This window comes from Gadus macrocephalus, chromosome 1, assembly GCF_031168955.1.
Source record: "Gadus macrocephalus chromosome 1, ASM3116895v1".
Lineage (NCBI taxonomy): Eukaryota > Metazoa > Chordata > Actinopteri > Gadiformes > Gadidae > Gadus > Gadus macrocephalus.
In genome coordinates this window covers 3,861,081-3,874,856 of record NC_082382.1, presented here as the reverse complement: position 1 = coordinate 3,874,856, position 13,776 = coordinate 3,861,081, and the positions used below count along the sequence as shown (strand labels likewise).

At 42.0% G+C, this 13,776-nt stretch overlaps 1 protein-coding gene and 1 long non-coding RNA gene across 2 annotated transcripts in view; both read right to left on the bottom strand.

Annotated features, from left to right (window-relative positions):
- ift74 (intraflagellar transport 74) overlaps positions 1 to 13,776 on the bottom strand; it is a 61,361-nt gene that overhangs the window by 34,712 nt on the left and 12,873 nt on the right. Inside the window, exons 3-8 of the mRNA XM_060063237.1 lie at positions 8,599 to 8,740; positions 8,416 to 8,464; positions 6,342 to 6,440; positions 5,680 to 5,740; positions 5,366 to 5,425; positions 5,044 to 5,105 (exon numbers count right to left, since the gene is read on the bottom strand). Coding sequence (XP_059919220.1) covers positions 5,044 to 5,105; positions 5,366 to 5,425; positions 5,680 to 5,740; positions 6,342 to 6,440; positions 8,416 to 8,464; positions 8,599 to 8,740 — 473 coding nt within the window. The remainder of the gene's footprint in view (positions 1 to 5,043; positions 5,106 to 5,365; positions 5,426 to 5,679; positions 5,741 to 6,341; positions 6,441 to 8,415; positions 8,465 to 8,598; positions 8,741 to 13,776) is intronic.
- Positions 10,371 to 12,367, bottom strand: LOC132466167 (uncharacterized). The gene is made up of 2 exons (XR_009527767.1): positions 11,568 to 12,367; positions 10,371 to 10,887 (listed from the first exon to the last, which is right to left on the bottom strand). It is a non-coding gene; the product is annotated as an uncharacterized LOC132466167 (long non-coding RNA).

Here is a 13,776-nt window from a genome sequence, read left to right as displayed (position 1 = left end):
AGGGTGGGGGTGTGGCCCTGAGCAGCTTGCAGCCACGGTACCAAGCGCTCTGTTTACAGTGGATGTATCGCAATGGCGAGGAGCACACAGCCTTTAGCCGTGTTCTGTAAATATTCTAGAACACACGGGAGTCCTGGAGCTCTATATCTAAATATTATCATATAGCCTACATAGATATCTATATCATATAATATATATTATGACGGCCAAAAGCTGTGTGAGCCAATATTATGAATCTCAAACGACCGCGTTGGGTTCTCCGACGTTCCTGGTTCTTCAACGTCCTCATCAATGTGAAGTAGACTGAACCGCGACAAGGAGGAGAAAGGGATCGTTGCCGGGCAGCGCTTACGCACCTCCGCCGGTGGTCCCTCAGCGGGTCTCAAGCTGGAGACATTCGCCGCCAACAATCCCTTTCTCCTCCATGTCGTGGTTCATGTTCTTGAGGGAGTCAAAGCCAAAGTTCCTTCCCCCCAATTCATTCTCAACCTTGGCTGAGATAACCCCCAATACGAGTCTCGTTGTAGAAATACCAGAGACGAGAGTCCGACAGAACGGTTATCCAAATAACAAGGAAGTGTACAACACTTGCGTTACAGTCCTGGAGCTCTATATCTAAATAATATCATATAATACATAGAAATCTATATCATTTAATACATTTTATCACGGCCAAAAGCTGTGTGCGCCTCCAGACGATATAATGAATCACAAACGACTTTGTCGGGTTCTGCGACGTCTCTGGTTCTTCCACTTTCACATCAACCTGAAGTCGACTGAACCGCGCGCTGCCTGCTGCCGGCTGCCCGCTGCCGGGCGATGGTGCCTCGCGGCAACCGGCGGCATGTCGCAGTTCATGTACTTCAGCCAGTCAAAGCCAAAGTTCCTTTCCCCCAATTCCTTCTCAACCATGGCTCAGATAACCCCCACAACAGTCTCGTTGTGGAAATACAAGACACGTCAAAGAACCGACAAGAAACACTTGCGTTAGTGTGTGTACACACACACACACACACACACACACACACACACACACACACACACACACACACACACACACACACACACACACACACACACACACACACACACACACACACACACACACACACACACACACACACACGGCGCTCGCACGGTCGAGTCTCATTGGCGGGCCAACGTCTCTGGGCGGGCAAGGCAGAGTAAGGGGAGGAGCTGATATTCCTGATGACGTCATGAATACAGACATTGCAAATCAGCGCACTTTAGCCTCCGTTTTTTCAAAGGCGAGCAGAACAGCTAGTGCTCGTTTTACACCAAACGCAAGTTTTAGCCATTGGGGGACCATAGGCAGGCTAGGGGAACTCATATTTATGTTAGAAAACCTCATAAAGTGAGATTTTCATGTCATGGGACCTTTAACAAGTTCAGACATTTTTAGTTATTGTACCAATGAGAAGGCAGACAATCTGTTACATCAACTAAAATTCAAATTTCAGTTCAGTTCATCTTTAAGGGCTTTCTTAAAAGAGTACAGATCTGAAAATGTGCACTGTTAATGGTATCCACCTAATTATAGCCGTATGGTGGTTATACAATAACAAAATGGTCATATAGGCAAAATGGGTTGAGACTGTAGAGGTTTGGCTTTTCTATGAAATTGTGGGAAAAGTAAACATTTTTTGAGCAGAAGACCAGGGTGAAAAAGATGCATCAGATTTTTGAGATTAATATGATGAAAGTATTTTAGTCCAGGTCAATCTCGTAAGGAGATATAAGGCTAGTTCATAATTTTTTGAAATAGCGCCACCTTTGGGTGCAGTACCACAATTTGGGTTTATTAGTAGAGGGGGGTATTGGTAACCACCTAATAATGGTTGTATGTTTTTTTTATACAATAACAAAATGGTCATATAAGAACAATGGGATAACTGCTCCAACTTTATTGGCCAATATTCCTCAAATGGAATTAAGTACCGTAATTTTCGGACTATAAGCCTTTTTAGAGTCTGCGGCTTATATAACGGTGCGGCTAATCTATGGATTTTTACAGCTAACGGCCACTAGGGGACCTCCTAAATCTATGGATTTTACAGGTTACAGTCCACCGACTTTAACTCTATGGGCTCTATGACCGGTCCGCGCCCCCCTACCTTTAAGTGGCGGGCTCCAGCAGGAAACGCTTGAGGCCGGAAAAGCCTCAGGTAGCGCGCAAAAGTAAAAGTGGAACCGAGAGTGGTAGGCTACGAAAGACAGAACGAGAACGAGAGCAAGACAAATATTACGAAAGCGAAACAGTTTGTGCAACGGAAGTTTTCCTGCACAAGCCCTCATTATGGAAAACAAACGTAGAAATGCATATGATGCAGCTTTTAAGTTAAAGGCAGTCAATCTGGCTGTAAAAGAAGGAAATAGAGCTGCTGCACGTGGCCTTGGCATCCATGAGTCAATGGTGAGACGTTGGAAACGCCAGCGGGAAGAACTGTCTCAATGCAAGAAGTCAAAAAAAGCTTTCAGAGGTAATAAAAGCAGATGGCCCGAACTTGAAGACTTTCTTGAAGATTGGGTGAACACACAGAGAGCAGACGGCCGAGGTGTTTCCACCGTGCAGATCCGACTGAAAGCTAAAACAGTCGCCACCGAAATGAAAATTGAAAATTTCAGAGGTGGACCATCCTGGTGTTTCAGATTTATGAGACGAAAGGGACTGTCCATCAGGGCGCGGACGACTGTGTCAGCAACTCCCTCCCGACTGCAAGGAACAAATAACAAACTTCGGCGAATTCACACAAAGAAAGATAGAGGAATATTCCATTGGACCGGACCAGATCATAAATATGGATGAAGTGCCTTTGACGTTTGACCTGCCTCTCACTAGGACTGTTAACAAGAAAGGTGAATCGTCCATCACGTTGAGAACCACTGGCTACGAGAGAACGAATTTCACTTGTGTTCATGGTTGCACAGCATCTGGATTAAAGCTTCCGCCAATGTTGATTTTTAAGCGGATTACAATGCTAAAAGAAAAGATCCCGAACGGCATCTCCTTTAAAGTCAACAAGAAAGGGTGGATGATGGAAAGCGTGATGAAGGAGTGGCTGAATGAGTGCTACGTCAAGCGCCCTGGAGGATTCTTTCGCCAAAAAAAAGCTTTGGACAGCATGAGGGCCCATATAACGGATAATGTGAAAGCAGCCATCAAGAGCACAAACTCGATTCCAGCTGTGATTCCTGGGGGCACAACGAAGGATCTGCAGCCACTCGACATCAGTGTCAATCGTGCGTTCAAAGTGGCACTACGCGTTCAGTGGGAGGCGTGGATGACTAGCGGCGATAAATCATTCACCAAAACGGGACGCATGCGAAAAGCCACTTTCGCTCAAGTTTGCGAGTGGGTCCTGATGGCGTGGAGGAGTGTCAAAACATCCACCATCATTAACGGGTTCCGAAAGGCTGGACTACTGCGTGATGAAGAGGAGGACGCCGCCACAGCTGAGGCCCTTCAGAGGCTGTTCGATTCCGACAGTGACGAAGAGGAGTTTGTTGGTTTTGACAGCGACAACGAAGGAGAGAGGAGAGTGGCTGACGAAGCCACCCTGAGCCTGTTCGTTTCCGACACTGAAGATGAGGAGTTTGGTGGTTTTAGTACGCAGGAAGAAGACGGAGATGAGGATTAATGACTTGACTTTTCTGGTTACAGCCGTGTACAGCACCTTAGCCTAAAAGATGAAGACGAGGATTAATGACTTTTCTGGTAGGCTGATTACCGTATATTTTAAGCAGCCTCATTGCTGCAACTTGAGTCTTACGCGCTTACTGTCGTGTTACAGGCACTTTATTTTGCATTTAATTTAGCCATTGATATTGCCTCGTCAAGCGCTGTAAGCTTTGTTTTTTGTTATGGTACTACTGTAGGCTATAACGTAGATAAATGTTCAAAGATGTTCACACTTTTTCAAGATTTTTCCAAAATAGCCAATGTTAAGTGGTTAAATGTTTGTGACGCTATTACGGTAACTAATTTTGCTGGGGAACCCCTATGCACTCCCTCAAGGAACACTGATTGAAAACCACTGCTGTGTAGATTACTGCCGGTATGTGCGCTGGGAGCGCACCGTTTAAGTTTGAAAGTTGAAAAGTTTGTGTGTCTGATACGCTATGTGATACAGTACAGTTTACACAGCACAGTATATGTTCTGTAGCTACTATTGTACTAAATGGTAACACTTGAATACGTTATGCAAATATGCAACTTGTTTTTTGAAATGTTAATAAATGGGAGCTTCCTCAAGCAGCCATCTCTTTCCCGACAATCCCCTCTGTGCACAAAACCTTGCATATGGTAATTAAATATTAAAACACCCGCGGTTTATAGTCCAGTGCGGCTTATCTATGTACACATCATTCAATTTATCTGCTGCGGCTTATACTCCGGTGCGCCTTATAGTGCGGAAAATACGGTAAAACAAATTCTGTTTGATTTTATGTGGCGATTTTGGTGAATTTTTGATTATTTTTGTAGCCTGTGAATCTTTTTATCATGTTTAGCTCTAATATGAAATTGCGGGAAAAGTATACATTTTTAGGGCAAAAGACCCAGGTTTTATAAATGTGTCTGATTCTGGAGATTAATATTCTGGAAGAATTTTGATTCCAGGTCAATCTGGTGAGGAGAAATAAGCCTAATTCGTGATTTTTTACAATAGCACCACCTTTGGGTGCAGTACCACAAATTTGGGTTTATGGGTAGAGGGGGTTATTGGTAACCATACCTGAAAATGTCAAGAGTTATCGACTTACAGTATAGGCTGCAGTATGACTTTTACAGAATTTGAGGGAAAAAAAGAATGTTACAGAAACAATAGGGGCCAAGCAGCTTCGCTGTTCCACACAGGTTGTACACACACACACACACACACACACACACACACACACACACACACACACACACACACACACACACACACACACACACACACACACACACACACACACACACACACACACACACACACACACACACACACACTAAGCTAAGCTAGAAGGTGACTCCATACTTACTCTCGTCTCTCAGTGAATATTACATCCATACTCTCAGCTTCTCTGTCATTTCTCACTTTAAGCTTGGGAAAAATGGAAGCATTAGAATCCGTCAATTCAGTTTCTCCAAATGGACAAGACATGGTCATAATAAAAAAAGTATCAGCTGTCACAATGTTACCAAAAATTAGATCTATGCAGTGAGGTCATTTGTGTTTGTGTGAGGGAGAAATATTTGAAACAATTGATAAAACTTTAATAATCATGTGCGACCAATTCATTGAATGTACATATACAATAGTAATACTCATTGGGTAGATAAAAACCTCATTGCAGTACTCACAATGTTGTGGTCATTTATCACTTCCTCCATGTCAGTGTTGGTGTTAAGCTTGTCAACGAGCTACATGGACATGGAACAAACAAATAAGTGGCTGATAAATGGACTTGCTCTCAATTGAAAGATTATTATTATTGAGAATTGTTGGTTCGATAGCACTGACTAACCAGAGCTCTGCTGTCAAACCACCATTCATAATCATGTTTGATTGCTATTTTTTGAGATTCGGCATTGGCCATATTAGACATTTACCATTTTGATTGACAGCTCTATCTTAATAACCATTTAAATGTAAAATGACAACTTGGGAGATTTACCATGTTATAGTCAGCGAGCTGGCCTTGTAAATCCCTGATCTCTCCAGCAAGTCCTTCAGCTCTAGATTCAACAAAAGACAACAAGGTAATAGTCAGATTTCACCACCTCCCCCAAAAAAATGCAAGGATGGTAATTGAGAACTGATTTTGACCATCTGACACTGATGTCGAACACACATTGATTACGCTTCGAGACAGTGTAAAATTAAATGGACGGTATACTGTCACAAAAAGAAGATCAAATGAAATTTTCAATGAGATATTTTGTTTTGCAAACAAACGGGTAACAATTATCAAAATAAAAGCTTCTCTCTGCATCTCGCAGTCATTATCCTGCACAGAAAAAAGACAACTGGGTGGGATCTCTCTCTGACAAAGGGCTCGTTGACTTTATCAGTGCAAAGTTTGACTTTATGGCCAATTCATTAAGAATAGATGGAGGCTTGTGTCATTTCTCTGACAAAGGGGCCCTTAGCCTTGAGTCATTTAGGAGCATCAGACATTTTGAACTTTATTAGTAGTCACAACTCCAGTAACTGGACTTGCCAGAGGGGGACGACATGTAAATAAAGCAGTTACATAGTACAGGTTGAACCAAAGCTTGGAAATGAAACATAAAGAACACTCACACTTGTTTATTGATTTTAATAAACAACACTTACCTTTTCTCATAGGACAGGTAGACAGAGTTCTCCTGGTTAAAGTTGTCAATTTCTTTGTGCAATTTGCTGGTCTCTGTTGTCAACTCATTGATTTTACTCCTACAAGAAGTAAGGCACAGAGGCATCACTTTAAAACATGTTAAAAAAAAAATTAAAAAGTTAAAATTGTTGTCTTTATCCTTCAAAGGTAATGAAGAAAACTCATAACAATATTATGAAAATAAGACAACATTTTAATGCTCTCATACAGTGGGGTCCTTAAATCCATAAAAATAAGCAATAGTCAAAAAAGTAATGTTTCCTTACTTCATATACTACTTGTACAAAATTAACCCACATTTTCTTAGAAGGATGGTGAAGAAGGTATGTGCACAGGTAGGCAAAGAAAAAGGTGGAATTATTTTTTGATCATTTTGTTATTCCTTCAATCAAAAGTTGGTATAGGCTCAGTCACGCCCTTTGATTAATAACTAAATTCTTAAAGAGCACCTATTATGCTTTTACGACTTTTATGACCTATAAACGTTGTTATAATGATTTATAATCATGTTTAACCATACGAAAGTGTCAAATAATGACGTACATGCATTTAGACGTATTCCCTGCTGACCGACTAGGGTGGCTGTGCAGAACGCTAAACACTAGGGACGCCGGGCGAGATTCACTTGTTCAAATTTCCGCGATTTATCTACGTAGAACAATCCGGATTTTCCATGTATGGTAATGCTGCAACATGCTCTTCCGGAAGGTAACAAATCACAACGGAGTGGGGTTGGCAGGAGGGGGGCGAGGGGGCGTGGAAGGACAAAGCCAAGTGTTGACAGAGTATGCTGAAATCGCCCAGATGAGGAAGAGTTCGCTGAAAATCTACATAGTTTTTTGTGCTGTGATTCGTGTCAGGTTGCTCTATAAGAGTCATTAATAAGAAATTATGACCAGAAAAGTAGTATAAGAGGAGATCTTTAAGGCATACGACCTGAATTCTGGTTGAATGGGTCATTTCACTTTCTTATGCTTCCTATTTGTTTCAACCAATCATGTCGCTGGAGGCAAGGATCAGTGCCCATTTATTTGGCATTAGGGGTGCAACGGATCACAAAACTCACGGATTGGATCGACCAGCAGTAAATTGGAAAAACAAACTCTGTAAATGTTTCAAATCAACACGGTGTAGACCGGCCACAATAGGAATACAACTGTTAAAATCCCATTCTGAAAGCTTCACCCACTCACATGAATGAGTTTTCTTTTGCAAACTGCAGTCCTGGTTTGCGCCCCAGGCCCTCTGTCATCAAGCCCAGGAAAATAGTATAGGAATGATGGTCAGCTAGACTGTGGTGCCCCCTGTCCACACGGAAATTATTTTGATGTAAAATCACAAAAGTCTTGTGCGTTTGGGCCGACCGTCCAGACGGACCCGGCGTTTTCGGATCGACTGGTAGACCGCGATCGACTAGTTGGGCACCCCTGGGCTAATGGGACTGTCCTGAACCAGTGTGCCAATTTTCACAAATTTTCACCAAGGCGTTCAATGGGCTGCCATAGACTCCCATGGAGGTAAAATAATGCTAATAGGAATTCATACGAAAACAATAGGTTGTCTCGCAGCTTCGCTGCTTGACACCCAATTGTCTCGCAGCTACGCTGCTTGACCCCCAATAATTATAATGTATTGTATAATAGTTTCTATATAATATAATATCTAATATCACCGCCAAAAGCTATGTGCGCCTCGGATGATATTATGAATCATAAAGACTTCGTCTGACGTTTCTGGTACTTCCACAACAAGTATAAAGACTCGTAGTGGGGGTTATCTCGGCCGTGGTTGAGAAGAATTGGGGTAAGGAACTTTGGCTTTGACTCTCTGAAGTCCAGATTGAACAAAAAAATCCCAGGAAAAGTGTTATTTTCATAATATCTCCCCTTTAAAGAACAGAATCACCCAGCCCCGGCTTTGTAATCATTCTTATTGGTCTTGGACTCAACCCACTAGATATTAATCATACATTATCATGTATAATATGACATCAGGTTTGAATCCATTTTATAAGAAAATGTTCATATTTCTTACCTTAGTTGTCCAAGGTAGTAGGACTTATCCAAGATCTGTCTCTGTGGTCCTGAACGACAAATAGAAGGAAATCCGAAGACAGAAAACATTACGGTCTATAAGAAGACAGGCTAAGAGGTGCATCACACAACATGACTTATTTAACATTTATAGATAACACAGCTTTTAATACTTCAAGCTCACCTTTGATGCCTGTGGTCATCCCACTGAGCCCCTGCTGGGTTACAGGTCTTTCAGTCACTTGTATGTGGGCTGACAGCACTCCAGGGATGGCAACCGGCCGGCTTCCCCTTGTGCCAGGACGGCTCGCTGTACTGGGAACCATCTGAATACACAAGATTAACACATCCCGTTAAAATCAACTTTAAAACAGACTATCTTTGGCCAGGTTATTTTATTACATAACATATATAACAGGCAGTTTGGATTTTTGGCTACTGTATATATTATAATTAATATTTTGCAGATTTAGCTAGTAGCCTGATGGTGAAGTGTTTGAAAAGGTTTCAATTTCTATGAGATACTCAAGGGTGGGTAATGCATTGTTGAGTGGGTAAAAGAACAAGGCAGGGTCAGGTTAAAACAGTGCAGTAATGGAAAATTATGTACACAGTCATGTTCAAAAGACGCTAATATCATCAATGAAGGTGATAGCAATGTGATGTTCAGGCGCGTCGTTAGCAATTGAAAACATCCGGGGCTTTAGCCCGGGGGGGAGCACCGTCCTGACTCCTGCGTGCTACGGTATCTTAATTAATTAATTAATTAATTAATTAATTAAGGGCGCCCCCAACACATAGGTCGCCTATGCCGAGCGCCAGCAGTAAAAACGAGACATTAGAATAGCCTATATAGCCTGCATGCACCTACCCGATGTCAAGAAGCCATCGCTGCTCCGACTGACCTTTCTCCCCCAGCCAGGCAACGGCAAGTAAGTAGTAATCTGCTTTTATGTTTCATTTTTAAGTTATTACTTGTTGTCAGTGTAGGTTTACGTTTATGTTACAGATAAAAACATGCTTTATATTTATTCAGCATTTCAGAGTTCTAATGTTTTCACGGAATATGCATTCCTAAACTGTTCACGTCATGTTCTGTTTAAGATCGCATGAGATGATATGTGCTATCGTGCGACCTGTAACCAGGAAGTAAACACTCGCTTGCATAGGTGCTATCGCGCGACCTGCAACCAGGAAGTAAACACTCGCTTGCATGGCTGTGTCCCAATTCATAGGACGCATCCTTTGTAGACCGCGTCCTTCGAAGGATGCGGCCTTCGTAGACCGCGAAGGACACTCCGAAGGCCGAAGAAATGGGACGGTCTAGCCTACGGAGCATTTCTGGTTTGCGTAACAAACCGTTACCGCCCTTTCACTTGCGTGACCACGCGCTGCTCCTGTCACCTAGCAACCCTGACAGCTGAACTGACCTGTTAGTAAACAGAAGTTAAACCGGACAGCGCGAAAAAAAGAAACCAACAAAAATTATTATTGATCATTATGTTTTTGTATATAGTAGTTTTATAATAATTGTTGTAAATAGTCACATGAATGTTTGTTGTAAATAGTTTTATTGTTGTATATATGTTTTATAAGTTATATACGAATACATTAGTCAATACAAAAAAGTTAGTAAGGGTTTTAATAAATAGTTAATCAAAAAAGTTAGTTAAATAGTTAGTTAAATAAGTAAGTTTCAATAAAAATGTAAATAATAATAAACGATGTGTTAAATATAACAGAACATAAGTTATTTGTCCACCAAACGCTCCAAATTTGAGAAAAACCTATCCATTCTTTCGCTGCTTTCCTGGGCTCTTCTCTCCTCTGCCTCCCTTTGTAGCCTCATGTCCTCTTTTATTAACTGGAACATTGACATTTTACATTTACATTTAGGGCATTTAGCAGACGCTTTTATCCAAAGCGACTTACAATAAGTACATTTATCATAAGAAGTGCATCAATATATCGCTGTCGGTACAGAAAGGATGTTCATAGAACCAAGTGCAAGTACCACAATCGCTAGGCTAACCCATTCCCCGTGTTACAGCCATGATAGCAGCTACTGCAGTTGCTACACAGTTAAGTACTATAATACAATACAATACAACACAGTGTACAATGGTTGCCAGAAGGGGGAGGGTGGCTATGCAGTCGAGGTGGACTCTGAACAGGTGAATCTTGAGTCCTTTTCGGAAGATAGTGAGCGACTCTGGAACATGTCTTCCTCTCTGTCCCTCTTTCTGGACCTTGGCCCTCGCTGTCTTTCCTCCTCCTGATCCTTGTCCTCAACCTCCTGATCCACCACTGCTGTACTTGGCCCTGGTGTGTTCTCAGGGATGGAGGCAATTAGGACAGGGGGGTTGGTGGAATGCATCTGTCATAATACCTCATCCATGGGGACAAACCAGGTCCAAGTGGCAGCAGTGGGTTTCCCACCTACCCCCTCTCCTGACCCTGGATACTTGCAATCCTAAGGCAGAGGAAATCAATCATGGCAGTTAACAACAAGAGCAGTATCAAAACTAATTTCAGCAAAAGTTTTTCTTTGCCAGCGGGGGAGTCACCTTACCCTGCAGGCCTATTTTCTCCAGAATTGTCCTAAACAGTAAACACAGAGACATTATTAATCAGAGAAAACAAGAGACACATTTATCAATCATGTTAATAGCCCATGTTAACAATAGGCCATTTATAATATATTTGACCATCTTGTAAAGGTTACATTTAAATTAGCCCGCATCTTATATGAAGCCCATAATAGTAAGACAACCAGTAGAAGTCAAAACACCCTTTTTCTTTGTGTGTTTTTCTAGTGCTGTCTAATAATAATAATGCATTGAATTTATATAGCGCTTTTTCCTAGACACTCAAAGACGCTTTACATTGAAGGGGGGGACCTCACTCACCACCACCAGTGTGTAGCACCCACTAGGGGTGATGCGAGCTGTGACTTTTTTTTGTCTTTCTTTCTTTAATAACCCAAAATAGGACATCGTAGTAAAGGATTTCTGGGGATGTTGTATCGGTCCTGCTGTTTAATGAGGGCTAATTTAACTAACCTTTACAAGATGGTCAAATGAAGATATATAAATGGCCTATAATAATTTTTATAAACTAACTTACGATATAAATAAACGATTGTTTCTTTACCCCCAAGCCACACTTGCTGAGTATTTCACCCCGGTGAACAGCTCATCATTCTCCCCCCTCAATAGAATAAATCGAGCAGTATGCTGCTGGCCCCCTAAACCAAAACCAAATGTTAGAATTAGTTTTGCTTTACACTACCAAACCAAAGCAGCTTAAATAGCAAAATAACCAAGTTAACTGTGTAATCAATCCCAACGTCTGTAACGTTACGGTCTGAAAACCAGGGTCCACAACCTGTGTTCGCGTTGGTCCATTTATCTAACGTTACAGAATAGCAAATTATCTATATAATCGCCACAATTTCGGTAAATATAACCATTTTAACCTCTTAAATTTGAAACTATAGGACTTAACGGGTGTTCTTAGTTAACGTTACAGCGTCACTAACTGTAACGTTACCTTACTTATATTGCCTATTACTTTAATGAAAAAAGTTTTAAGGGCCCTTGTATTTTTAACATTTGTATCGTTAAATACTCGAGTGACTAGAAACCAAATACTTACATTTAAATGCAGAACTTAAATCGCCATTCTCCGCCATCTCCATTGATTGAATGCGCAATGAATCTTGGGAGGGATACGTTGGGCCGTGAAGGATCTTGGGATACGTTGGGCCGTGAAGGATACAGCCGATGCATCCTTCAAATCCGGGAAAAGAAGGCTGCATTCGTAGGCCGCATTTGAAGGACCCTTGGAATTGGGACAGCACTTGGCGCGACGCTGTGACGCAATCGGCGTCGACGCATCCTTCGAATGCAGCCTTCGAAGGATGCGTCCTTGGAATTGGGACACAGCCTATATGCGCTATCGTGCGACCTGTAACCAGAAGGTAAACACTCGCGTGAAACCAGAGAATGGTGATAGCATTTCTACTACTTGACGGTACTACAGCTATGCGTAGAACGCTTCCGAACATCGCCGAAACTCCACCGGATGTTTGGAGATGACGTATCTCCCCTCAGATGCCGGCAAAATTACCTTGATAAGTTACCTGTTTTCCGTCTTGTAATCGTTGCTATTAAATTAAAAATGTCTCTTTTTACCTAATTACTTGCTTTACTATTTTACTCTTTTTAATGTCTCTTTTTTTCGCCGCTTTCTACAACGTCTTTCTGGTGGTGTCGGGTCAGCCATCTCTTCTTCGTTCGTTACCAGACTCCGGTTGCATTGTGGGATAGCGTAGTGAACCCCGTTGTTTACTGTGGCGGTAGCACGCATTCGGACGCGCTATATTTGTGGCGTACTACAAAATGCATACTTTATAGCAGTCAAGTGTGAGTATTCGGATTCAAAGCTACCAAATGAAGAAAGGCTAAATGTACATATTCCATCTATTTAAATGTGTGGATTGAATATTGAATTGGTAGCTGTGTGACCTGTATTCCTTCATTTTACATCTGAAATGTTTTGTAAAGACATGTGCTACTAGACTTGTAGTTGTAACTGTGGAATAGTCACCAGAAAGTAAAAACAGGCACCATGGGATTGCCAACTCCATATGCATTTATTTAAAACTTGCACATTGATGGCAAAGTGCTTAGCAGAAACGGTTCTCTAATTTGCATTTAAACATTACATTGAAGATGATGAAGAACAGTTTATTGAACCATTGCAGTGTAAGAAAAAAGAACGAGCTAGTGGAGCATTAGGAAATGCGAACGTAATATATAAAAAGAATGTATACAAAAGTGTAGCATTAACAAACTGCTTTATCATTGCCCCTACAACTTAACAAACAAATAACATTTCATTTTACCACTATTTTGCTGTAGGGGGGAGAATCAGTGTGTGCCGTCTTGATTTGAGCCTTGCAAATTCGTCAATGACCTCATCCTCAGTGATAACTCCAACCAACTCTCTTTCTATTGACAGTACTGCCAATTCGTTGAGCCTCTCCTGGCCCATAGTGGACCTAAGCCACGTATGAAGTCGGCGTAGAGCACTAAAGGACCGCTCACAGCTGCAACTGCTGACAGGGATAGTCAGTGCCACCTGCAAGATGGCCCTCAGTGACGGGAACATCATAGAGTCCAGGAGCTTGAAGACACTGAGGGTGTCCGGGATGGAATCTGGATCCTTCCTGCTCAGGAAGCTCTTTGCCACCAAGACCTCTTCTGGGACCAGCTGTATGTGGTAGTGTGTAGCCAGTTTCTCCAGTGACTGCAGACAGAGGAAGGATTTGGAGGCTGGGTGGCATGCCTGGATTCCA